Source organism: Triturus cristatus, chromosome 6, assembly GCF_964204655.1.
Source record: "Triturus cristatus chromosome 6, aTriCri1.1, whole genome shotgun sequence".
Classification (NCBI taxonomy): domain Eukaryota; kingdom Metazoa; phylum Chordata; class Amphibia; order Caudata; family Salamandridae; genus Triturus; species Triturus cristatus.
In genome coordinates, this window is record NC_140589.1 from 22,532,351 (window position 1) to 22,556,500 (window position 24,150).

At 50.8% G+C, this 24,150-nt stretch overlaps 1 protein-coding gene across 1 annotated transcript in view; it reads left to right on the forward strand.

Moving 5' to 3' along the window:
- CUL9 (cullin 9) overlaps nt 1–24,150 on the forward strand; it is a 751,325-nt gene that overhangs the window by 20,359 nt on the left and 706,816 nt on the right. Inside the window, exon 3 of the mRNA XM_085610160.1 lies at nt 16,102–16,707. Coding sequence (XP_085466286.1) covers nt 16,113–16,707 — 595 coding nt within the window. The 5' untranslated portion in view covers nt 16,102–16,112. The remainder of the gene's footprint in view (nt 1–16,101; nt 16,708–24,150) is intronic.

Genomic DNA, 24,150 nt, shown 5'->3' on the forward strand with positions numbered 1-24,150 from the left:
GGGGGGGTTCAGGCGGATCCCGGATCCTGCAGTGGTTCTGGGTCCCTCTCTTGGCTGGCCCCGGTGGAGTAGGCTGCAGTGTCCCTTTGTAACCTGCTGACACCGGGACACAGTCAGCTGCGCCTGTACATGCCTGCAGGAGTCAGGGGGTTCAGGCGGATCCCGGATCCTGCAGCGGTTCAGAGTCCCTCTCCTGGCTGGCCCTGGTGGAGTCGGCTGCAGTGTCCCTTTGTAACTTGCTGACACTGGGACACAGTCAGCAGCGCCTGTACATACCTGCAGGAGTGAGGTGGTTCAGGGGGATCCCGGATCCTGCAGCTTTTCTGGGGCCCTCTCCGGGCTGGCCCCGGTGGAGTAGGCTGCAGTGTCCAGCTGTAACCTGCGGACACCGGGACACAGTCAGCAGCTCCTGTACATGCCTGCAGGAGTGAGGCGGTTCAGGCGGACCCCGGATCTTGCAGCTTTTCTGGGGCCCTCTCCGGGCTGGCCCCGGTGGAGTAGGCTGCAGTGTCCAGCTGTAACCTGCTGACACCGGGACACAGTCAGCAGCGCTTGTACATACCTGCAGGAGTGAGGGGGTTCAGGGGGATCCCGGATCCTGCAGCCGGCCTCTCCTGGCTGGCCCCGGTGGAGTAGGCTGCAGTGTCCCTTTGTAACTTGCTGACACCGGGACACAGTCAGCAGCTCCTGTACATGCCTGCAGGAGTGAGGCGGTTCAGGCGGACCCCGGATCCTGCAGCTTTTCTGGGGCCCTCTCCGGGCTGGCCCCGGTGGAGTAGGCTGCAGTGTCCAGCTGTAACCTGCTGACACCGGGACACAGTCAGCAGCTCCTGTACATGCCTGCAGGAGTGAGGCGGTTCAGGCGGACCCCGGATCCTGCAGCTTTTCTGGGGCCCTCTCCGTGCTGGCCCCGGTGGAGTAGGCTGCAGTGTCCCTTTGTAACCTGCTGACACCGGGACTCAGTTAGCAGCGCCTGTACATGCCTGCAGGAGTGAGGGGGGCTCCTGGGCACCGACCTGCTGCTGTTGGAGCCTTCTACTAGTAGGAGGACCCTGTGTGTAACCTCGCATGCTTGATGCCAGTGCAGTGGAGGGAAGGGAAGGGACTAGCTTTTCACTTCACGGGCATTAAACAGAAACTATCATTTGGAGGCTGGGTTTTGACTTTCTTCAACCTTTGTATGCAAGAGATACTCATGCACTTTATCTTTGTGTTTGAGTTGAACAATTTAAATATCACTTGCTAATTGTTTTTATTATTTTAATTTCTTGTATAGCTCTACTCATGTGAACGTAGGGTGTCAGTCAGTGCTTAATTTGTTCCGGTGTTTTCCGGTGCTTGGCACCGGCACACATTTAAGGCAGTTCACCATATGGTGGCGCTGTCATTCTGGTTTTTAACTAAAGCACATGAGCAAACTGTTTAACAATGAAAGGTATGATTTCAACAAAATAATACCAGGGCGCTCAGCCTGTGACAGCTTTGGGTCAGCCAGTGGCAGTGCAGTCCGAAGAGTAACATTTCTAGGGCTGCAGTGGCCTCCCGTGAGATCTCCCGGGCCATGACACGTGTTATAGAAGTTAACCAGCCCCCACACTCGCACACAACCCTCAGCACAAGCAGCTGTGGCCTCCCGAGAGATCAGCAGCGTTGTCGGAGACAAACACCCCCTCCCCCCCCACACACACACAACCCGCTGCACAAGCAGCCATGGCCCCCTGAGAGAGATCCTGGGCCTTGGCACGTGTTATAGAAGTTCAGCAGCGGTGTCAGAGACGAACACACACACACCCCCCCCCCCTCCCACTTACACACCTCGCACACAACCCGCTGCACAAGCAGCCATGGCCCCCTGAGAGAGATCCTGGGCCTTGGCACGTGTTATAGAAGTTCAGCAGCGGTGTCAGAGACGAACACACACACCCCCCCCTCCCACTTACACACCTCGCACACAACCCGCTGCACAAGCAGCCATGGCCCCCTGAGAGAGATCCTGGGCCTTGGCACGTGTTATAGAAGTTCAGCAGCGGTGTCAGAGAAAACAACCCCCCCCCCCCTTACATATGACAACGAGGGCACTCCCTGCAATGTGAGGATTACAACTTCTGAACTGCAAGTAACTCAAAGATCTTTGTGACAAGAGCAGTAACCCACTGAGCTGACTGCGTGAACTATAAATCTGTGATCCGCATGTTGCGCGTCACCGCACATGGACCTCTCTGCTGCTTTGAGTGAAAACCCAGCTCTCTGCAGCAAGCGCATTAACCCCAGGATTATTTTATCCCCGTAAATCTGCCGGGCACACAGCGGTCTCTGCAGCAGGTGCCGTGCCCCCGTGAGACATCCTATAATGCAGCCTGGTTGTCACCCAGTAAACAAACCAAGACAGATTTCCTGGCGCTCTGCGGCAGTTTTAAAGAATGACTGTATAGGTTACCACCATCATGACTCCGCCCCGTGTGAGTGCAGCCCCACCCGCTGCAGCGCCTTGAGCCCCAGTTCATGGATGTCTTGGCGCTCGGGGGAAAAGCAGCCCTTCCCTGCAGTCTGGGGCGCCGGTGCCTGCCGCGGGAGCTGCATTCCTGCTGGGTGATGAGTCCCTGCTGCTTCCCGGACTCAGGAGCCTGAGTGGGTGGGGAGGGCCTGCCCGGGCTGCCCCCCCCCTCCTGGTGCACTCTCACACATGAGACTGACTTCATGCGCCGGCAGCCCGCCCCCCTGCCTCTCAGGCAGGACTTCCTGTAAAGGGGTGTGGGCACTCTCCAACCACATGCTACAGAGCGAGCACTCCTGACAGCCGAGCCTGCCTCGGGCACTGCAGGGAGGACCCGGGGGCTGCCATGGATGGTATGAGGGCACCTCCAGAGAGGACCCGGGGGCTGCCATGGATGGTATGAGGGCACCTCCACAGAGGACCCTGGGGGCTGCCATGGATGGTAAGAGGGCACCTCCACAGAGGACCCTGGGTGCTGCCATGGATGGTAAGAGGGCATCTCCAGAGAGGACCCTGGGGGCTGCCATGGATGCTAAGAGGGCACCTCCAGAGAGGACCCTGGGGGCTGCCATGGATGCTAAGAGGGCACCTCCAGAGAGGACCCTGGGGGCTGCCATGGATGCTAAGAGGGCACCTCCAGAGAGGACCCTGGGGGCTGCCATGGATGCTAAGAGGGCACCTCCAGAGAGGACCCTGGGGGCTGCCATGGATGGTAAGAGGGCACCTCCAGAGAGGACCCGGGGGCTGCCATGGATGGTAAGAGGGCACCTCCAGAGAGGACCCGGGGGCTGCCATGGATGGTAAGAGGGCACCTCCAGAGAGGACCCTGGGGGCTGCCATGGATGGTAAGAGGGCACCTCCAGAGAGGACCCTGGGGGCTGCCATGGATGCTAAGAGGGCACCTCCAGAGAGGACCCATGGGGCCGCCATGGATGGTAAGAGGGCACCTCCAGAGAGGACCCGGGGGCTGCCATGGATGGTAAGAGGGCACCTCCAGAGAGGACCCAGGGGGCTGCCATGGATTGTAAGAGGGCACCTCCACAGAGGACCCTGGGTGCTGCCATGGATGGTAAGAGGGCATCTCCAGAGAGGACCCTGGGGGCTGCCATGGATGCTAAGAGGGCACCTCCAGAGAGGACCCTGGGGGCTGCCATGCTGCCATGGATGCTAAGAGGGCACCTCCAGAGAGGACCCATGGGGCTGCCATGGATGCTAAGAGGGCACCTCCAGAGAGGACCCATGGGGCTGCCATGGATGATAAGAGGGCACCTCCAGAGAGGACCCATGGGGCTGCCATGGATGGTAAGAGGGCACCTCCACAGAGGACCCTGGGTGCTGCCATGGATGGTAAGAGGGCATCTCCAGAGAGGACCCTGGGGGCTGCCATGGATGGTAAGAGGGCACCTCCAGAGAGGACCCTGGGGGCTGCCATGGATGGTAAGAGGGCACCTCCAGAGAGGACCCTGGGGGCTGCCATGGATGCTAAGAGGGCACCTCCAGAGAGGACCCATGGGGCTGCCATGGATGGTAAGAGGGCACCTCCAGAGAGGACCCTGGGGGCTGCCATGGATGGTAAGAGGGCACCTCCAGAGAGGACCCGGGGGCTGCCATGGATGGTAAGAGGGCACCTCCAGAGAGGACCCTGGGGGCTGCCATGGATGCCAAGAGGGCACCTCCAGAGAGGACCCATGGGGCTGCCATGGATGGTAAGAGGGCACCTCCAGAGAGGACCCGGGGGCTGCCATGGATGGTAAGAGGGCACCTCCAGAGAGGACCCTGGGGGCTGCCATGGATGGTAAGAGGGCACCTCCAGAGAGGACCCATGGGGCTGCCATGGATTGTAAGAGGGCACCTCCAGAGAGGACCCGGGAGCTGCCATGATGGTAAGAGGGCACCTCCAGAGAGGACCCTGGGGGCTGCCATGGATGGTAAGAGGGCACCTCCACAGAGGACCCTGGGTGCTGCCATGGATGGTAAGAGGGCATCTCCAGAGAGGACCCTGGGGGCTGCCATGGATGCTAAGAGGGCACCTCCAGAGAGGACCCTGGGGGCTGCCATGGATGCTAAGAGGGCACCTCCAGAGAGGACCCTGGGGGCTGCCATGGATGGTAAGAGGGCACCTCCAGAGAGGACCCGGGGGCTGCCATGGATGGTAAGAGGGCACCTCCAGAGAGGACCCGGGGGCTGCCATGGATGGTAAGAGGGCACCTCCAGAGAGGACCCTGGGGGCTGCCATGGATGGTAAGAGGGCACCTCCAGAGAGGACCCTAGGGGCTGCCATGGATGCTAAGAGGGCACCTCCAGAGAGGACCCATAGGGCTGCCATGGATGGTAAGAGGGCACCTCCAGAGAGGACCCGGGGCTGCCATGGATGGTAAGAGGGCACCTCCAGAGAGGACCCTGGGGGCTGCCATGGATTGTAAGAGGGCACCTCCACAGAGGACCCTGGGTGCTGCCATGGATGGTAAGAGGGCATCTCCAGAGAGGACCCTCGGGGCTGCCATGGATGCTAAGAGGGCACCTCCAGAGAGGACCCTGGGGGCTGCCATGGATGCTAAGAGGGCACCTCCAGAGAGGACGCATGGGGCTGCCATGGATTGTAAGAGGGCACCTCCAGAGAGGACCCGGGAGCTGCCATGATGGTAAGAGGGCACCTCCAGAGAGGACCCTGGGGGCTGCCATGGATGGTAAGAGGGCACCTCCACAGAGGACCCTGGGTGCTGCCATGGATGGTAAGAGGGCATCTCCAGAGAGGACCCTGGGGGCTGCCATGGATGCTAAGAGGGCACCTCCAGAGAGGACCCTGGGGGCTGCCATGCTGCCATGGATGCTAAGAGGGCACCTCCAGAGAGGACCCATGGGGCTGCCATGGATGGTAAGAGGGCACCTCCAGAGAGGACCCGGGGGCTGCCATGGATGGTATGAGGGCACCTCCAGAGAGGACCCTGGGGGCTGCCATGGATGGTAAGGGGGCACCTCCACAGAGGACCCTGGGTGCTGCCATGGATGGTAAGAGGGCATCTCCAGAGAGGACCCTGGGGGCTGCCATGGATGCTAAGAGGGCACCTCCAGAGAGGACCCTGGGGGCTGCCATGGATGCTAAGAGGGCACCTCCAGAGAGGACCCTGGTGGCTGCCATGGATGGTAAGAGGGCATCTCCAGAGAGGACCCTGGGGGCTGCCATGGATGCTAAGAGGGCACCTATTTTGGAAAAGGAGGACTAGTGAAAAATGTGTTTTGCTGTATGGCTTGAGACACTGTGTAAGGAGGAGCTACAACAAATGAATGTGAACCCAGATATAAATACTGTTATCTGTAAAGGGAAGGATGATATCATAAAAGTATATCTTTCAATTTTATTTATTTTTCTTAGATATAGTTATTCATAATGGATTTCCAAAGATAATTTCTTGTGTCGAGATATAAAAACTTGTAGTGGTGCCTATATACAAAGAGTGGTGAAAGGGACAATTACTTCTGCTTAAATCATTTTTCGAAAAAATACATGTACATAAATGCTAAATACAATCAATGATACAAAGTGAAAAATTTGCAATATACTCAGTTCACCAGCGTTTAAGATGCTGCGCTTAGTTGTCTCTGTTTTTGTACATCAAAAAATATTTACAATATATACATAAAGTTTGGAAGAGAATAAATCATTTATAATACGTGATGGAAAGACACATGGTGGAAAAACCAACGCGTTTCGGCAATGCCTTCATCAGGATTCCATCACTCAATATAAAACGAAGAATTCAGAATGCCAAATGATTGTTCTGATGAAAATGTCCTGTCTGAGATGGTGGTCGCCTGCACAATCAGGGTTGAAGGTTGTCTTTATGTATATAGATATATATCCAAGATTTTCGATGTCACTCCATGTGGAGTTGCCACCTATGGTAACGGGTGTGACCTGGTACTTGTATCCTTATCTCAAATTCTCTTATGCTTTCCCACTTATGTGTATCAAAGAAACCTGAAGAAAATGTATGGTTTGATTCCATTAAGTTGTCATCTGTCCAGGTTGCGTATTAAATGTCGCTTTTTGAGGGACGATAAATGTCCAACACCGATAAACGTTGGATGCTGGCACCTCCAGAGAGGACCCTGGGGGCTGCCATGGATGCTAAGAGGGCACCTCCAGAGAGGACCTATGGGGCTGCCATGGATGGTAAGAGGGCACCTGCATAGAGGACCCTGGGGGCTGCCATGTATGGTAAGGGGGCACCTGCAGCATTAGGGTGACTCTGAGGGATCATGGGGGTCTGAGAGGCGACGCTCTTAGCGTGACTGAGGGACGTGGGGTCTGAGAGGCGACGCTCTTAGGGCGACTCTGAGGGACCTGGGGTCTGTGAGGCGACGCTCTTAGGGCGGCTCTAAGGGACGTGGGGTCTGTGAGGCGACGCTCTTAGGGTGACTGAGGATTGTGGGGTCTATGAGGCGATGCTCTTAGGGTGACTGAGGATCTTGAGGTCTGTGAGGCGACGCTCTTAGGGTGACTCTGAGGGACGTGGGGTCTGTGAGGTGACGCTCTTAGGGTGACTCTGAGGGATGTGGGGTCTGTGAGGTGACGCTTTTAGGGCGACTCCGAGGGACGTGGGGTCTGTGAGGTGATGCTCTTAGGGCGACTCTGAGGGACCTGGCCTATGGTGCTGCAGCCTTGGGGAGCTCTCAGGGCTTTGGGGTCTGTAGGGTAAGGAGACACCTGCCCTCCCAAAATTCTGCACCTGTTTTCTGAATTATTAAGCGAACAATTAGGCGTAGTATTTAATAGGATAATTCAATCCGGTATTTTCACAGATGCTTGGAAAATAGCATCAATCCTCCCACTTTTAAAGAGATCGAACCGTGACCCTGCGGAACCCACCAGCTATCGACCCATCTCCAGGCTACCTTTTCAGGCCAAAGTGCTGGAGAAAAAACTAAATGCACAACTCGCGGCATTTATTACATCCAGGAACCTCCTAGATCCTTCACAGTATGGGTTCCGTCAAGGCCATGGAATGGAGACCGCTCTGGTCATGGCTATAGAAGAACTAAGAGAAATATTGGACATGGGGGAAGGGGTGGGGAGGGGGGGTGTAAGGTCGCCTTCATTCTGTTAGATCTATCGGCGGCCTTCAACACTGTAAACCATGAAATATTAGTCAGCAGGCTATCTGAGCTGGGGATCAGAGATACCGCCCTTACGCTGCTGACATCTCTTCTTGCTAATAGGACCTTTTCAGTAGAATCAGGAGACTTTTCCTCCCAGTCTTTTACAGTTCCTTGTGGTGTGCCTCAGGGCTCATTCTTGTGCCCCACACTCTTCAACGTATATGTGGCCCCATTGGCCTGGATCATTAGGCAGTTTGGGTTCTCAGTGGTCTCTTATGCTGACGACACCGAGCTAGTGTTGTCGGTTTCAAGCAATATTGAGGAGACCGTGGACCGTTTCAACAGGTGGTGCATGACACTGGTAAACCTGTAGATGCGGCCCAACTGCCTTGAACTGAACAGTGGAAAGACGGAGGTCCTGTTATTAGTCTCTGATTCATCTTTTGGTCACTGTGATGGTGGCCCGCCAGTCTGGGCAACTGCCCAGCCCAAGTGCCTAAGGTCAAAAATCTTGGCTTCGTCTTTGACAATAAGCTGGCATTCAAGAATCCGATCAATACCCTCTCCTCGACCATTTGGTTCATCCTAAAAATGATTAGGAAAATTCGCCCTTTCATTCCTCCAGACTCCCTAAAAACACTGGTCACAGCAATAGCCTTGTCCAGGTTGGACTACGGCAACGCCTTGTACATGGGGATCCAAGCTCAGTATCTATAAAGGTTGTAGCCGTGACAAAATGCGGCAGCCAGAGTGGTATTGGATATCCCTAGGTTCCAGCCAGTCTCCCACGGTCTAAGAACCCTTCACTGGCTTCCAGTGGACAAGAGGATTTAATTCAAATCCCAATGCCTAGCCTTCAAGGCACTACATGGCGCTGGGCCTCAATTCCTGAGGACTCATTTGAAGTGGTATGTGCCGTCTAAATGTTTAAGATATGCACACAGTAAACTCCTGCAAACACCCAGGTTCAAGAAAGCATGCTGGGGAGGAAGAAGCTTTTTTGATAGGGCCTGCAAAAACTTGAAACTTACTCCCGGTCGATATAAAGAGCAGCCCTACGCTGCTATCCTTCAGAAAGGCACTACAAAGCTGGCTCCTCTCCAACTAAGGTGATATGTACACCTTCTTGGCAACTTTACTTGGCCCACCTGTCTGTAGCGCCAAGACGCCCTTGGGCATTCGTTGCGCTTTATACATTTATAAATCAAATCAGTGTTAGGGTAACTCCGAGGGACCTAGGCTCTAAGAATAAAGGGAGCTGCCGCAGTGTTGGGGTAACTCTCAGGGGTTTGGGGTCTGCAGGGTTAGGGGGCACCTGCAGTTTTAGGGTGACTCAGAGAGACTTTGGGTGTGGAAGGTAAGGAGGTCCCTGCAGTACCAGGGTGAATCTAAGCGTTCGAGGATCCGGAAAGGTGACTTTTTGATTCTGCTTTTAAGTTGTGATCTCATGCCAGTGAGTGATGTATTCAACATTACTCGCCCTTAGATTCCATGCCAGTAAGCGGTCTCTTCGACGCTACTCCCCATTTGATTCCATGCCAGTGAGCGGTCTCTTCGATGCTACTTGCCCTTTGATTCCATGCCAGTGAGCGGTCTCTTCGATGCTACTTGCCCTTTGATTCCATGCCAGTGAGCGGTCTCTTAGATTCTACTCGTCCTTTGATTCCATGCCAGTGAGCGGTCTCATGACACTACTTGCCCTTTGATTCCATGCCAGTGAGCGGTCTCTTTGATGCTACTTGCCCTTTCATTCCATACCAGTGAGCGGTCTCTTAAACGCTACTCGTCCTTTGATTCCATACCAGTGAGCTCTCTCTTCGATGCTATTCACCATTTGATTCCATACCAGTGAGCGGTCTCTTCAACGCTTCTCGTCCTTTGATTCCATCGCTGTGAGCGGTCTCTTTGATGCTACTCGCCCTTTGATTCCATACCAGTGAGCGGTCTCTTCAACGCTACTCGTCATTTGATTCCATGCCAGTGAGTGGTCTCATGACCACTACTTGCCCTTTAATTCCATACCAGTGAGCGATCTCTTTGACGCTACTCGCGATTTGATTCCATGACAGTGAGCGGTCTCTTCGATCCTACTCGCTATTTGATTCCATGCCAGTGAGCGGTCTCTTCGACCCTACTCGCTATTTGATTCCATGCCAGTGAGCGGTCTCTTAGATTCTACTCGTCCTTTGATTCCATGCCAGTGAGCGGTCTCATGACACTACTTGCCTTTTCATTCCATACCAGTGAGCGGTCTCTTAAATGCTACTCGTCCTTTGATTCCATACCAGTTAGCTCTCTCTTCGATGCTATTCACCATTTGATTCCATACCAGTGAGCGGTCTCTTCAACGCTTCTCGTCCTTTGATTCCATCGCTGTGAGCGGTCTCTTTGATGCTACTCGCCCTTTGATTCCATACCAGTGAGCGGTCTCTTCAACGCTACTTGTCATTTGATTCCATGCCAGTGAGTGGTCTCATGACCACTACTTGCCCTTTAATTCCATACCAGTGAGCGATCTCTTTGATGTTACTCGCCCTTTGATTCCATGCCAGTGAGCGGTCTCATGACACTACTTGCCCTTTGATTCCATGCCAGTGAGCGCTCTCTTTGACGCTACTCGCGATTTGATTCCATGCCAGTGAGCGGTCTCTTCGACCCTACTCGCTATTTGATTCCATGCCATTGAGCGATCTCTTTGACGCTACATGCCCTTTGATTCCATGCCAGTGAGCGCTCTCTTTGACGCTACCCGCCCTTTGATTCCATGCCAGTGAGCGGTCTCTTCGATCCTACTCGCTATTTGATTCCATGCCAGTGAGCGGTCTCTTTGATGCTACTCGCCCTTTGATTCCATGCCAGTGAGCGGTCTCATGACACTACTTGCCCTTTGATTCCATGCCAGTGAGCGCTCTCTTTGACGCTACTTGCCCTTTGATTCCATGTCAGTGAGCGCTCTCTTTGACGCTACCCGCCCTATGATTCCATGCCAGTGAGCGCTCTCTTTGACGCTACTCGCGATTTGATTCCATGCCAGTGAGCGGTCTCTTCGACCCTACTCGCTATTTGATTCCATGCCAGTGAGCGGTCTCTTCGACCATACTCGCTATTTGATTCCATACCAGTGAGCGCTCTCTTTGACGCTACTCGCCCTTTGATTCCATGCCACTGAGCGCTCTCTTTGACGCTACTCGCCCTTTGATTCCATACCAGTGAGCGCTCTCTTTGAAGCTACTCGCCCTTTGATTCCATCAAAGTGAGCGCTCTGTTCAACGCTACTTATATACTGTTCGATGCTTCTGGCCTTTGCTACTATTCTCGGAAGTGTGACTCAGCTGGGGTGTTTCCAGGTTATTTCAGTTTCTGCTGCATCACGTCGGATTAGTAAACAGTTTTGCAGAACTCTAGGCATCCAGAGTGCAATGCCCTGAGCTGGACACTGCTGGACTGTCATTTTTTCCAGTTTGTCTATGTTTTCGTCATGTCGCTTTCAACTGACGAATGTTGGCTTTGAGAGTTGGCTTGACACGAGTCATGCCTTAGTCTTTAAGGTGCCCTCCATTATTGAAATCCAGGATATGAACGCCATACCTACAAGTCACACAATGTCAGCAGCTAGCATTTGATCCAGTCATGCAAAAATATACAGGAATTTACCAATTCCGAGAAGGGAGAAAATGTACTGTGGATTTGCAGGAAATAAAACCTCTGGAGTAAAAGCTGCCGGGTGCCAGGCTGTGGTGTGTGGTTCCTGAGCACTACCACCAGGTAGAAACCCTGCAGACCTCCTGGGGCTGGGGCACAGCCTGTCATGTAGAGGTAGTTTCTGGATGTGTCTCGAGGTGAAGTTCTCTCAAGTAGTCAGCTTGAGCTCTTAGGACAAACTGAGGCAGAGTCCGTCAAGGCGTAGTATATATGGAGCCCCGAAACCTCTATAGCCTTCGAAGAGGGTGTGCGAGGCCGCCTATGGGCTGTCTGACGGTCAAACTGATACTGGTAGAGGCAGAGTTGATCCCTGTTCTAACAGTAGTAAAATCACAATTTTATGTCTGGTTAAATTGGTTTTACTGTAAGTGACCGAATGGTCCTAGTTCTTCTAGACGCGGCTGGGTTGAAAAGGTGCGATAACTTGAGATCTGCGGGGCAGCCATGCCAGAACTGAGTGCGTGAGTGGCTGAGTGGTCCTTGTTGTCTTGGTCTCGAGTCTAAAGTCAGAGCGCGTCTCTTCCAGTATCGCTCTTGTTACTTGTTATCTGGGGCAGCCCTTCCCATGTCGAGCAGTTCGCAGTACCGGGGACAGTCTTATTAGGTCTGGCTTTGTAGACCACGTTAGTTGTCTCGCCAGACTGTTGTTTTCCCCAAAATATCATACATTCATTGTGGGGATTCTGGGCAGCAGGATTCACTCATTGGGTTGTTTAATTGTCATTCACTTTTTGCTTCCGCCCACCATAGTATACAGCAGCCCCAAGCCCAGCTCTCCCGTGCTGCTGCACAGCTCTGCTTCCTACCTGTTTTTCTGAGTGCTTTCTCTTGCTGTTGCCTCGTTTTTTACTGCTTTCTGTTTTTTGTTGTTGTGCTTTTTCGACTTTTGCCTAGTTTTTACTTCCTCCTTCCTTCCCCTTGTTTTTCTGAGTGCTTTTGCCTAGTTTTTACTTCCTCCTTCCTTCCCCTTGTTTTTCTGAGTGCTTTTGCCTAGTTTTTACTTCCTCCTTCCTCCCCCTTGTTTTTCTGAGTGCTTTTGCATAGTTTTTTTAATGATGTCTCCTTCTGCCTTTCTCCCTGTTTTTCTGAGAGCTTTTCCTGCTTTTGTTTCATTTTAACTGCTTCCCCCCCCCGTTTTTCTGAGAGCTTTTCCTGCTTTTGTTTCATTTTAGCTGCTTCCCCCCCCGTTTTTCTGAGTGCTTTCTCCTGCTTTTGTTTCATTTTAACTGCTCCCCCCCCCCATTTTTCTGAGAGCTTTTCCTGCTTTTGTTTCATTTTAACTGCTCCCCCCCCCCCGTTTTTCTGAGTGCTTTCTCCTGCTTTTGTTTCATTTTAACTGCCCCCCCCCCGTTTTTCTGAGTGCTTTCTCCTGCTTTTGTTTCATTTTAACTGCTCCCCCCCCCGTTTTTCTGAGTGCTTTCTCCTGCTTTTGTTTCATTTTAACTGCTTCCCCCCCGTTTTTCTGAGTGCTTTCTCCTGCTTTTGTTTCATTTTAACTGCTCCCCCCCCGTTTTTCTGAGTGCTTTCTCCTGCTTTTGTTTCATTTTAACTGCTTCCCCCCCCGTTTTTCTGAGTGCTTTCTCCTGCTTTTGTTTCATTTTAACTGCTCCCCCCCCCCGTTTTTCTGAGTGCTTTCTCCTGCTTTTGTTTCATTTTAACTGCTCCCCCCCCCCCGTTTTTCTGAGTGCTTTCTCCTGCTTTTGTTTCATTTTAGCTGCTTCCCCCCCCCCGTTTTTCTGAGAGCTTTTCCTGCTTTTGTTTCATTTTAGCTGCTTCCCCCCCCGTTTTTCTGAGTGCTTTCTCCTGCTTTTGTTTCATTTTAACTGCTCCCCCCCCCCGTTTTTCTGAGTGCTTTCTCCTGCTTTTGTTTCATTTTAGCTGCTTCCCCCCCCCCGTTTTTCTGAGTGCTTTCTCCTGCTTTTGTTTCATTTTAGCTGCTTCCCCCCCGTTTTTCTGAGTGCTTTCTCCTGCTTTTGTTTCATTTTAACTGCTTCCCCCCCCCCCGTTTTTCTGAGTGCTTTCTCCTGCTTTTGTTTCATTTTAACTGCTTCCCCCCCGTTTTTCTGAGTGCTTTCTCCTGCTTTTGTTTCATTTTAACTGCTTCCCCCCCCCGTTTTTCTGAGTGCTTTCTCCTGCTTTTGTTTCATTTTAACTGCTCCCCCCCCCGTTTTTCTGAGTGCTTTCTCCTGCTTTTGTTTCATTTTAGCTGCTTCCCCCCCCGTTTTTCTGAGTGCTTTCTCCTGCTTTTGTTTCATTTTAGCTGCTTCCCCCCCCGTTTTTCTGAGAGCTTTCTCCTGCTTTTGTTTCATTTTAACTGCTTCCCCCCCCCCCCCGTTTTTCTGAGTGCTTTCTCCTGCTTTTGTTTCATTTTAACTGCTTCCCCCCCCCGTTTTTCTGAGTGCTTTCTCCTGCTTTTGTTTCATTTTAACTGCTTCCCCCCCCCCGTTTTTCTGAGTGCTTTCTCCTGCTTTTGTTTCATTTTAACTGCTTCCCCCCCCGTTTTTCTGAGTGCTTTCTCCTGCTTTTGTTTCATTTTAACTGCTTCCCCCCCCCGTTTTTCTGAGTGCTTTCTCCTGCTTTTGTTTCATTTTAACTGCTCCCCCCTCCCGTTTTTCTGAGTGCTTTCTCCTGCTTTTCTTTCATTTTAGCTGCTCCCCCCCCCCCGTTTTTCTGAGTGCTTTCTCCTGCTTTTGCCTGGTCTTTCACTGCTTTCTTTGCGAAATAGATAGCGACTCCAGCGCCTTGAGACCCTCACGGGTGAGTTGCAGCGCTTTATACATTCTGATTGATTGAGTGTGGGGCAACAGGTCAGCCCACTTTACCCATGGCTCCGTTCACTTTGAGTGACTGCACAAAGCCTACGCACAGCATTTACATCCTTTCAGTCCATAGGTGGCACTTAACTTTTCATACCACAGATGTATTTCTTCACCATATACTAGGGCCTCCTAGAAATGTTAAATACAGCAATCCAGGATGACCCATTTCTTCATATTTTATGGGTCAGAGTATACACTCTGGAGACTGGACAGCAGTGTCCCAGTGGGCAGAGTCCATAAAATACGGTTGAACAAGAGGCGATAAATCTGGAGTAGGCATGCAGAAAAGGTGCATTTCCTACAATTGAGAAACCTTCTGATATTTCACTTAAAATAACTGACATATCGCAGTGTCACAGTTCCCTTGCAAGTCTTGTTTGACAGTCTAGCCAGATTTTTCAAAGAAAGATAGATAACGTGTCTACACTTTCCTACCTGGTCTCTGTTTTATTCTCCCCTCTATTTTCTCTTCTGTTACAACTTCTCCCACAGGTTCCTTGCTTACTGAATTTGCTTGCTTAACCTGTGATCACATTCTGACCCTAGCGCACACAACTAAATCCAGTTCTTTTCTCAACCCAAGCTCCATTTTGTCATTCAGTGGACTTAGATCAGATTCCCCGTCCTCCCAAAGATCTCTAAAAAATCATTGACAAATGATAGTTGTGAATCCTTGGGGAAGTAGGCTATGACGGTACCCGTTGTTAGAAAGCCAGTTTCCAAACACAGTATCTTGACCATCTATGGACCCATCTCCCTTTTACCTATTCCTACAAAAGTCCTAAAGAAAGCAGTTCATTCTCAACTTTCAAGAACACAAAGATTTGGCAGTAGTGGTCATACTTCACTGCACTATTCTATTACTCAGTTTATTACAAACCTCCTGTAATAAATGACTGTCCACAAAACCAATCCAGGGAAAGCTCCAAATAACCATTAATCTCTGGTTATTTGCAATGCTTTCTCTCAGATTTTTTTGGGGCAGTTTTATATAGCGCAAACTAGACCCTAAGGTATCAAAGTGCTTTACATGAGCACCACTTGCGTTACAGACTGACACATTCATTTGTATTTGTTAGGCACGGGGAGATTAAGTGATTTGCCCTGAATCCGACGATGTTGAGCGTCCCTGCTGATATTCGAACCCGGTTCCCCAGCTTAGAGGTCGACCGCCCTAGCCTTTAGGCCACATCCTCTACTGGTTTAGTTCTCTACTTTCCAAATATGTGGAACAAAATTCTCTGTTAGACTCTTCTCCATCAGGTATTCGACCATCGCATAGCACCAAAACCATGCTGTTGACAATGTTGGATGATCTCCAAACCATCTTGGACCAAGGAGACTTTGCTGCTCTGTTCCTACTAGACCTGTGTGCTGCTGTCACCACCTCTTGTTCAGTCCTCATCTTCTGCCTCCCTGACTTTGGTATCTGTAATCAAGCACTGTCTTCCATCCTTTCTCTTGTATAAAACTTGAACTGTGATTAAATTCAACATGTCGCAAACCTTTGTCGAAATATTAGAACTCCCGGTTTCACCAGGTCACTGATAAACTACTTTATTATTAAAACCATTTAGTAACGTTTTGTTTCTCTAAACTTCTTCACACCTAATCCACACTATGCCTATCTCAGCCCTCTAACTCCTACGTGTGACCCCTCCCCCCCCCCCATGCTTTTGTCTGTCCTGCCCCACCTCCCTACCCTCCCGTCTACCTTTCACACCTCTGCACTGTCCCTTCTCTGCTTAACTGTCTGCCTTCCGCTCCCATCCAGCCGCGCTGCCATCATAGGCTTGTCATGACCTCCTTGCTGCCTGGATCATGAGCCTCCCTTTCCTTCATGCACCTTTTTTCCTTGTCTCTCTATTTGCCTTTCTCGTTGTAGTTCTAAACCTTCTTTCTCTGTTCAGGCATATATGTAACTGGTTGTTGGATATGATAACTATGCGTCACAAGTCCTTTAACATGTTTTTGTTTTGCTTAAAGACACCGGCACGATGGTGGGAGAGCGGAGGAATGGCAACCTGCTGGTCCATCTGGGGCCACGGCTGCAAGCGTACCCAGAAGAACTAATCCGCCAGCGTCGTACTCATGATGGGCACAAGGAATACCTGATCCGCTGGAGCATCATCAGCCTAGACGACAGCACTGGATCCAACGGGGCCACCTCCTCCTCGGAGAGCAAAGCTGAGAACATCCTGATGTGGATGTCGACTGAGGAGGTTTACGCCAACTGCCCGACGCTGCTGGGGAAGCGCAAGCACGAGGGGCAGCGGGTAAAAGAGGAGAAGGCACCCAGCACATTCCCTTCTGATGGCACGCTGGACCAGGTCTCACTGCAAGAGATGAAGGCAGATGTACGTTCGCTGGTGCAGCGTGCCTCCAAACAGATGTCCAGGACCAGCGGCCCAGAGTCGTCCATCTTGAACACCATCCATGTGCTGAGTGCGTACGCCAGCATCGGATCCCTGGCTGGTGTCTTCAAGGAGACGGGTGCCCTGGACCTGCTGATGAAGATGCTGTGCAATGAGGAGAAGCAGATCCGGAGGAGCGCAGGGAAGATGCTTCGAGCACTAGCCTCGCACGATGCAGGTGAGCAGCCTCTACTAGTCTCACAATGTTTTGTTGGTCTATGACTAACATCTGACTTTTGAGAACATTTGCAACTTTGCTCCAGATCAAAGTGAAACTGCTGTCTAAGACCAGCCAAATGTTAGCTATTTCCTTCCCCTCCTGTTCTAAAATTGACCCTGCAGTCTTTTTCCAAAGTATTCTCGCCCTCCAGAGTAGGTGGCTTACGCTTCACTTTGTTACAGTTTAGTAAGAGTTGTGAGAGTAAAGTTCCTCTAGACTGTACTTCTACTGTGCCAAGCCTCTGGTGGATATTTGCAATTGTCTTCTTTCCAAGCTTTCAGTAACAATGAACCATGTTGAATTGTAGTCCTGATGGAGGTGTCGAGTTGTTATTAGTCTCTTTTCTTGTTTACTTTTATTGATGTGCGAGTGCGTGGCAGTCCTTGTGTCGTGCTCTGTACTTCCTTAGTACTCCGTTGATGCTGATCTTATTCTAATGATGCATTGTTCTCAGCTGGTGTCTTTAGGAAGGAAATCCAAACTGATGTGGTGCTAAGAGAGTCCAGGTATCACTCACTTACTTAGACTTGCATCAGAATTCAAGTTGGTGGCAATGCAAAGATGTAAAATCTCGTTTTTTAGTGTGTGTTTAGGTATGTGAAGCACAACTTGTGAGAGCTAAGACTTGCTGAATTGAAAATCTTTACAATTATTCTTGTACCAAATGCTGTTCCACGAGTATCTAGGGAAGGGACTCCATGGGTTTGAAATAGGCTCTTTTATTGCTGTGTTTTTTAACCTGCATGCAGCACAACGAAGCACATGAAGTCTCCGCTGAACGTTTCCTAGCTTCCTATATGACATCCCTGTAGCTTCTCTGCTGCCACGGCTGTGCTGAGGGTGTAAGATGCCCTGACGAGGGCCTAGCTCGCAGTCTTGGTATTCGCAGGTGGACATAGCCTGACCATGTTGTTATTGGATGCCTCAGTTGCCTTTATGGAGCACTCATTTTGCACTCTGCCATTTAATAATAAGGTGTAACTGAAATTTAAGAGTCAGTGCTGCTTTAAAATAAAAAAGCTCTTAATTTGCGAAAATATTGGTGGAGGAAGCAGTGGTCCCATGAACTACTGGCAATCTGCCCCTTCCACACTCCACTGAAGCTGCTGAGATGATTCTCAAAGGGGAAGGTGTCCCAGAGAGATGAGTTACTGCCTCCTTTGAGGTGTCAGTAACTCATCAGTGGTTGTCGCAAACCATTGACAAATACCATGCCCAATTGCAATTAGGAGGGTATGCCCCTTTCACGCCCCTTCCCCATTGTCAGAAATGATTTTCCAAACCGCAAAATGAGTTTAATACATACCAAAAAGCAATTTTGCGGCCGCGGGTTGTCATTTTGTGAAAAGTGGGGTTTGCCATTATGAAAAGGCTTTGTACATCGGGCTCTATATCTACTCCACTAGACTGGCAATAGATGTCCATTTGTAACCGAGGAAGAGCTGCAGGATGGTACACAGGGGTAGATGGAGTAGATATGTCAGAGCTGTCGATGCTGTAATACTCGGAAGGCCTTGGGGACACTTGATTTAAACGCTTGTTACATATTTGAGTCGTGCTCTCGATCACATGTATTGTGCAGCAGTGGGAATTTGTTTTGTGATTACAGATTCTTTTGTGGGTTTCAGCTCCAGCTGGCAGTGCCACAGGTCCTCTGTGACAGGTGAACACCGAGTCCTACATCAGGATTAACGCCGCATGTTAGAGGTTGAAACAACAGCAGAAGCGTCTGTCCTTTTCTGAAGCGGATTTTGTGTTAGCTGCGAGTGTACATTGTGAATGAGCACCCAGTGTGCATGGTCAGTTTGGGATCGGAGGTTCTGGTGCTGATCCTTATAGTAGGTTTTTCTGGTTGCCTTCTTCATGTGAGCAATGGAGCTGGCGACTTTCAGCAGTTCATGGAAGACTCTTCTTCAGGCTCATCCTGCAGTGTTGTGTCCAGTGATGTCTGTTGTTTATACCAGGGCTTCGATGTGAATGTTATGTTATCTGCATTTATTACGCGCGCAGATACTCCGAGGAGTGTCCCTGCGCAGCCCAAGAGGAGACAAACTATAACCAGACCTTAAGAAAAGAGGTGTATCTTTAACAATTTCTTAAAGGCACCAAGATCTTCAACAGTGCGAAGCGAAAGGGGGAGCGCATTCCAAGCGCGTCCTGCGAACACACCCAGAGAAGCGCCCCCTAGCCGATGTCGTTGGAATCTAGGAATCTTCATCAGCCTGAGGGATGAGGAGCGTAAAGATCTCCCCGGCACGTAAAACGAGAAGTGTTTCTGCAAGTAGCCGGGGCCTTGCCCATGCAGAGCGCGATGGGCTATAGTGAGAGCTTTAAATGTCACACATGCCTTGACCGGTAGCCAATGAAGGGAGCGGCGGTAATCGTGGACGCTCTGCCTAGGAGCCAGGCCACCCAGCATACGGACCGCTGCATTCTGGGTCACCTGAAGCTTATTAAGGGCATAAGCTGGGATCCCAGCATAAAGGGCATTAGCATAGTCAAGTCGGGACAGGATCAATGCCCGCACCACCGATTCTCTAGCCGCTTGAGGGAGAAGCGGAAGGAATCTTCTAAGAATTCGGAGGAGACCGAAACAACAGCCTGTCAGACGCTTAACTTGACTAGCAAGAGAGAGATTACAGTCAAAGTAGGCCCCCAGATTCTTCACGGTCTGACTAGTAGAGGCAGGCAGAGGGAATTCTGGCGGCCAGATAGACTCTCTAAACCCTAGGGGGAAGTCGCCGAACATCAGAACCTCGGATTTATCCTCGTTACACTTTAATTGGGCCGCTGCCAGCCACTTAAAAGCCGAGGAAAGACACCTCTGCACAAGGTCAACCGAGGCCCCCTGCTTCTCCCAAGTAAACAGAAGTTGTGTGTCATCAGCGTAGGCGATGACCTTAGCCCCCATTCCCTCCACTAGAGCCACCAGGGGAGTGAGATAGATATTCAATAAAAGGGGGCTGAGGGAGGACCCCTGAGGCACCCCCGTGCTCACTTGAAGAGGTGGCGAGGCCAGCGGAGCTATCCAGACTTGCTGGAGCCGGCCATCCAAGAAGGACTTAATCCAACCCCAAGCGAGGCCGGACACCCCGATCTCCGACAGTCTACGGAACAGCTGTGAATGGGGGACAGTGTCAAAGGCCGCCGACAGGTCGAGCAACACAAGGGCTGCCTTCCCGCCGGCGTCAAGACATTCCCGAATTGCCTCCGAGACTTCCACAAGAGCACCTTCTGTGCTAAAGGAAGGGCGGAAGCCAGATTGGGCTGGGTGAAGAAGTCCCGCCTTCTCGACAAACTCCGACAACTGTCTATTCACTATTTTCTCACATACCTTTGACAGGCTAGGGAGAAGAGAGATAGGCCTGTAGTTCCCCGGGGTCAAGGGGTCAAGAGTAGATTTCTTCAGCAAAGGGAGGACTTTGGCCTGCTTCCAACAACAAGGAACCCTGGCCTCCTGTAAGGACAGGTTAACGAGGTAGTTGACTTCCCCATTCACCGTCTCTGCCACACAGGACAGAAGTCTTGCCGCGCACGGATCGTCCGGAGAACCGGACTTCAGGCCTTGAAGAATTCTTAGAGTGCAGGACAAGTCCACCTGGGAAAAATTAGACAGGGAATACTTGGAGGGCAATGCCCCGAGAGCGGTGGCCGATGAGTCCAGAAAAACTGAGGGCCCATCAGAAACAGCCGAGCAAGAGAAGCTACCCTGTATCTTTAGAATCTTATCCCGGAAGACTGTGGAAAGCGTCTCGCACCAATCGACAGTCGCCGTTAGAATGCTGCTCTGCGCTACAGGGGACATAAAGCTCTGGACGATTGAGAAAATCTCCTTGGAGTTGTTCTGGGCCTGATCGATCCGGATGGAAAAGAAGGCCTTTTTTGCAGAGGCGATAGCTTTGTAGTAATTTTTCTGGCCCTGCCTGAGCTTAGCCTTAGCTACCGGGCAAATAGTTGCTGAGACGCCAAGAGTGCTCCAATTTCTTGCAACCCTGCTTGAGATGATGGAGGTCCTCTGTGAACCATGGTTTGGAGGGCGAGTCCCTAGTCTGTCTAGCTGAGGTCGGTGAGGCGATTGACGCCAAAGAGTCCTGGAGCCAGTTAGAGAAGGCAACAAGACACCGATCCAGGTTTTGTGGCAAGGTTGGCCTACTATCCTCCAGCGTCCTCGCATAGAGGATAGGGTCGACCTTCTTGAACGCCGGTTTGTGGCCGACGACGAGTCTGGAACTGGGAGAGGATACTACCCATGAAAAACCAATTAAATAATGATCAGACCAAGAGACCGGAAGCGGGGCTTTGGTGGAGAGAGGGAAGTTGGAAAAGATAGGGTCAAGAGTGTGACCCCCAAGGTGAGTCAGCTGATCGACCCATTGTGAGAGGAGTGCAGACTGACAGATATCCAGGAGCTCACAAGTGTCCCTAGAATTCTTTAGGTCAAGATGGATATTAAGATCGCCTAAAAGCAGATAATGAGAGAACTGCAAGGCTCTCGAAGAGACCGCCTCCACACAAGCCTGAAGGAATGTGTGAGCTGCTCCCGGCGGGCGATAGATCAGAGAGCCGCCCAAAGAAAAGTGGGCAGAGCAGCGGATAGTGAAATCCAAGACTTTACAGCCGCCCCACGTGCTAAGAGAACACTTGGCCAGCTCCCACCTCTCTTCGAAAATAACAGCCAGCCCCCCGCCTCTCCCTGTTATCCGGTCTAACCTGCTGATTTTATACCCCGACGGGATAGCCATGGAGACTATCGGATCAGAGGAGTTGTCGAGCAACGTCTCCGTTACAAAGAGGAAGTCCAGAGATTTGTCGTCGAGGAGCTCGAACAACTCCATGTGATGCTTTTTCAAAGAGCGAACGTTAAACAACGCCGCCGAAATGACAGAGGCACTGGGAGTTTTAATGGCATCTGTAACACCCAACTCAAGCCGAAAGCCACAAGCCCTACAAACAAAGTCTCGGACCCCGTAGAGGTTAGGAGAGGTCAGAGAGTTACAGCATGAACCACGAAGCTGTTTGAGACACTCGCTAGAGTAAGATGGGAGACGAGAGCCCTTGACCCTGAATTGGGCAGCATGACTGGCCCCGGCCCCCGACGCGCCGCTGACTGGCGCAGACGGGCTTGCCTTAGGCGCGCCTGAATACACTACAGCGAGAGGCATGAGCATTCATTAGATACCGGTGGCCAGAACCAATGCACCTTCTTGTCCAAGGCCCTGTGACATGATGGCCTCAGCATGGATCTGTATTTAGAAGGAGAAGCCAAAGCCTGTATTCAACAGCAGACATGATTTTCAGCATAACAGCACATTATGTATATGAGGTTTATTTGCGTTCATTATATTGAATATATTGAATGTGGATATCCTGAAAGTCTGGCAAGGATGCAACACCCCTGTTTTAAAGTCCCTTCTGAAGTTCAGATGCACGTCAGTAGGGAGTTCGATAACGTTTCGCACTAAAGAGAGAAAGAGAAACATCCCACACTTAACTTGAGGTATTTAGGGGGGCCCTTTTGAAGCGTGGTCTTTGGTTGAAGGACTACTCACTGCTGAACATAATGCAGCAATGAAATCCCCACATACCACTTTGGGTCCCCTGCAGCAAGTCCTCCCGCTTCTTTTTGTTGATTTTCCCTGGTCCTGTTATGATTCCAGGTAGGGGTGGCTTACTGGCACGGCTCAAAGGCGGCAGGCCTTAATGTGGAAACAAAGCATTGAGCCGCTTGCATAACCCGCCTCCTTGTCGTGGCCTGGATCCTTTGACTACTTTTAGGCGGTACATGCATAAAGCCTGCCAGTGCCTTGGAGAGAGGGCGGATTCTGTGGCGTCCCATTTGGTGCAGAGATTTAGGCGTTACATGCATCACACCTTCCTCGGAAGAGAGGACGGATTCTATGAACGCCCTGTGTGCTGCAGGGAACCTTGATTGACATGTGTCCGCAGTTGTCAGGCAGAGAGGAGCTTGAAGAGGTGCACCCTTTGTCAGTGCAGCAGCAGTCAGACTGCAGGGTTCTGCAACCAGAAGAGTCTGCACAGGTTTGTTTTCGGGTACCCAGAGCCCTCTCACTGCTACAGCAGTGGTAGCCTGTTCTTGTTTTAGGGGATCCTTCTCTGAGTCTCCATGCTTGGCGAGGTGATGGGTCCAGATTGACTCTGAGGGTTCTGACTCAGCTGGCAGGTACGGGTGGTTCTCCTAGCTGTGGCATCTACTGTTAAGAGTGCTGGTAAAGGATGAGTTCCTGTAAGGGTGTATGTGGGCTGTGGCAGTTATTTGGAAATGTTTGCCCCATCCAATTCTTTGTTTGCTAGCATCCAGGGTCCCAGAGTGCTGAAATAGATGTCGACGGTGGTGGGGGCCCGCTGCTTATTTAAACCGTGAGAACCTAATATCTGAAGCTGTTGTTTGCTTTCCCGTGGATGTGCGTTAAGTCTAGTGTGCAGAGTTAGGTATGTAAGAACTGCGCAAAATAGTGGCGCAGATGCGCTGGCGGACAATTTAAGAAATCGACATGGGCACCATGGTTACAAAGTGTTGTGACTTGAATTGTTATTGTTAGTGTGCATCCTTTCCCTTAGTTACCTATTTTCTGCTGCTCTGGCAGTATGAATGTGATGTAGTGGAATGCTTACTTAAAACTATCTTCTATACTTGGGTATCTGCTACCTACTTAACAGCTTACTTGTAATCTTAATAAATCATCTTCTACACTACAGCTATATGGACTTCTTTCCATTACCACACAAAGCTACAGAGTTTTCACTTGCCTTATGTGAGACGTTTTCTTGTTTTCAGTGTGACTGTGTGACGCTTCCTTGCCTTCTGTGTGACATCTTTTTTGAGTCATGACATCTATGAACTTGGCACAAGATTACCATATCTAGTGCAATATTATGATCTGGAAAGAATGTCAATCCGGAGGTACTGGTGCAGGTCACCTACCTACATCCTTTGTCATGTGTTATTTACAGGGCCTATTATAGTTTTCCCTATGTTGGCCTCAGAGCGCACGACACAGGCCGCATTAGCTTTGCACACGTTACTATATACTATTGCTTCTGTGCCACATTATATTTTCACACAGAACCTTCTTGTTCTGTTCTTTTCTTGGATTTAGTCTGACAAGGTCAAACAACAATGTCCCTTGTTATTTTGTTCTGGTGAGGCACGCGCACCTAGACACAACACAGAAATGCAGCTGTTGTTTATGAACATGTAAACCTTGTCATATTAGTATGCACATCTCTATAACATATGGAGAGAGAAGATCACGGCTGTATCTGAGATGTAGAGCTTCCATCTGTGTATGCTAAGGTACCGGGTCCGCTGCTAAACCCAGAGATTTATGCTGTATAAATCAGTTTTGGATCTGTAGAAGGGGAAGGGGCTCAAGCTATAAT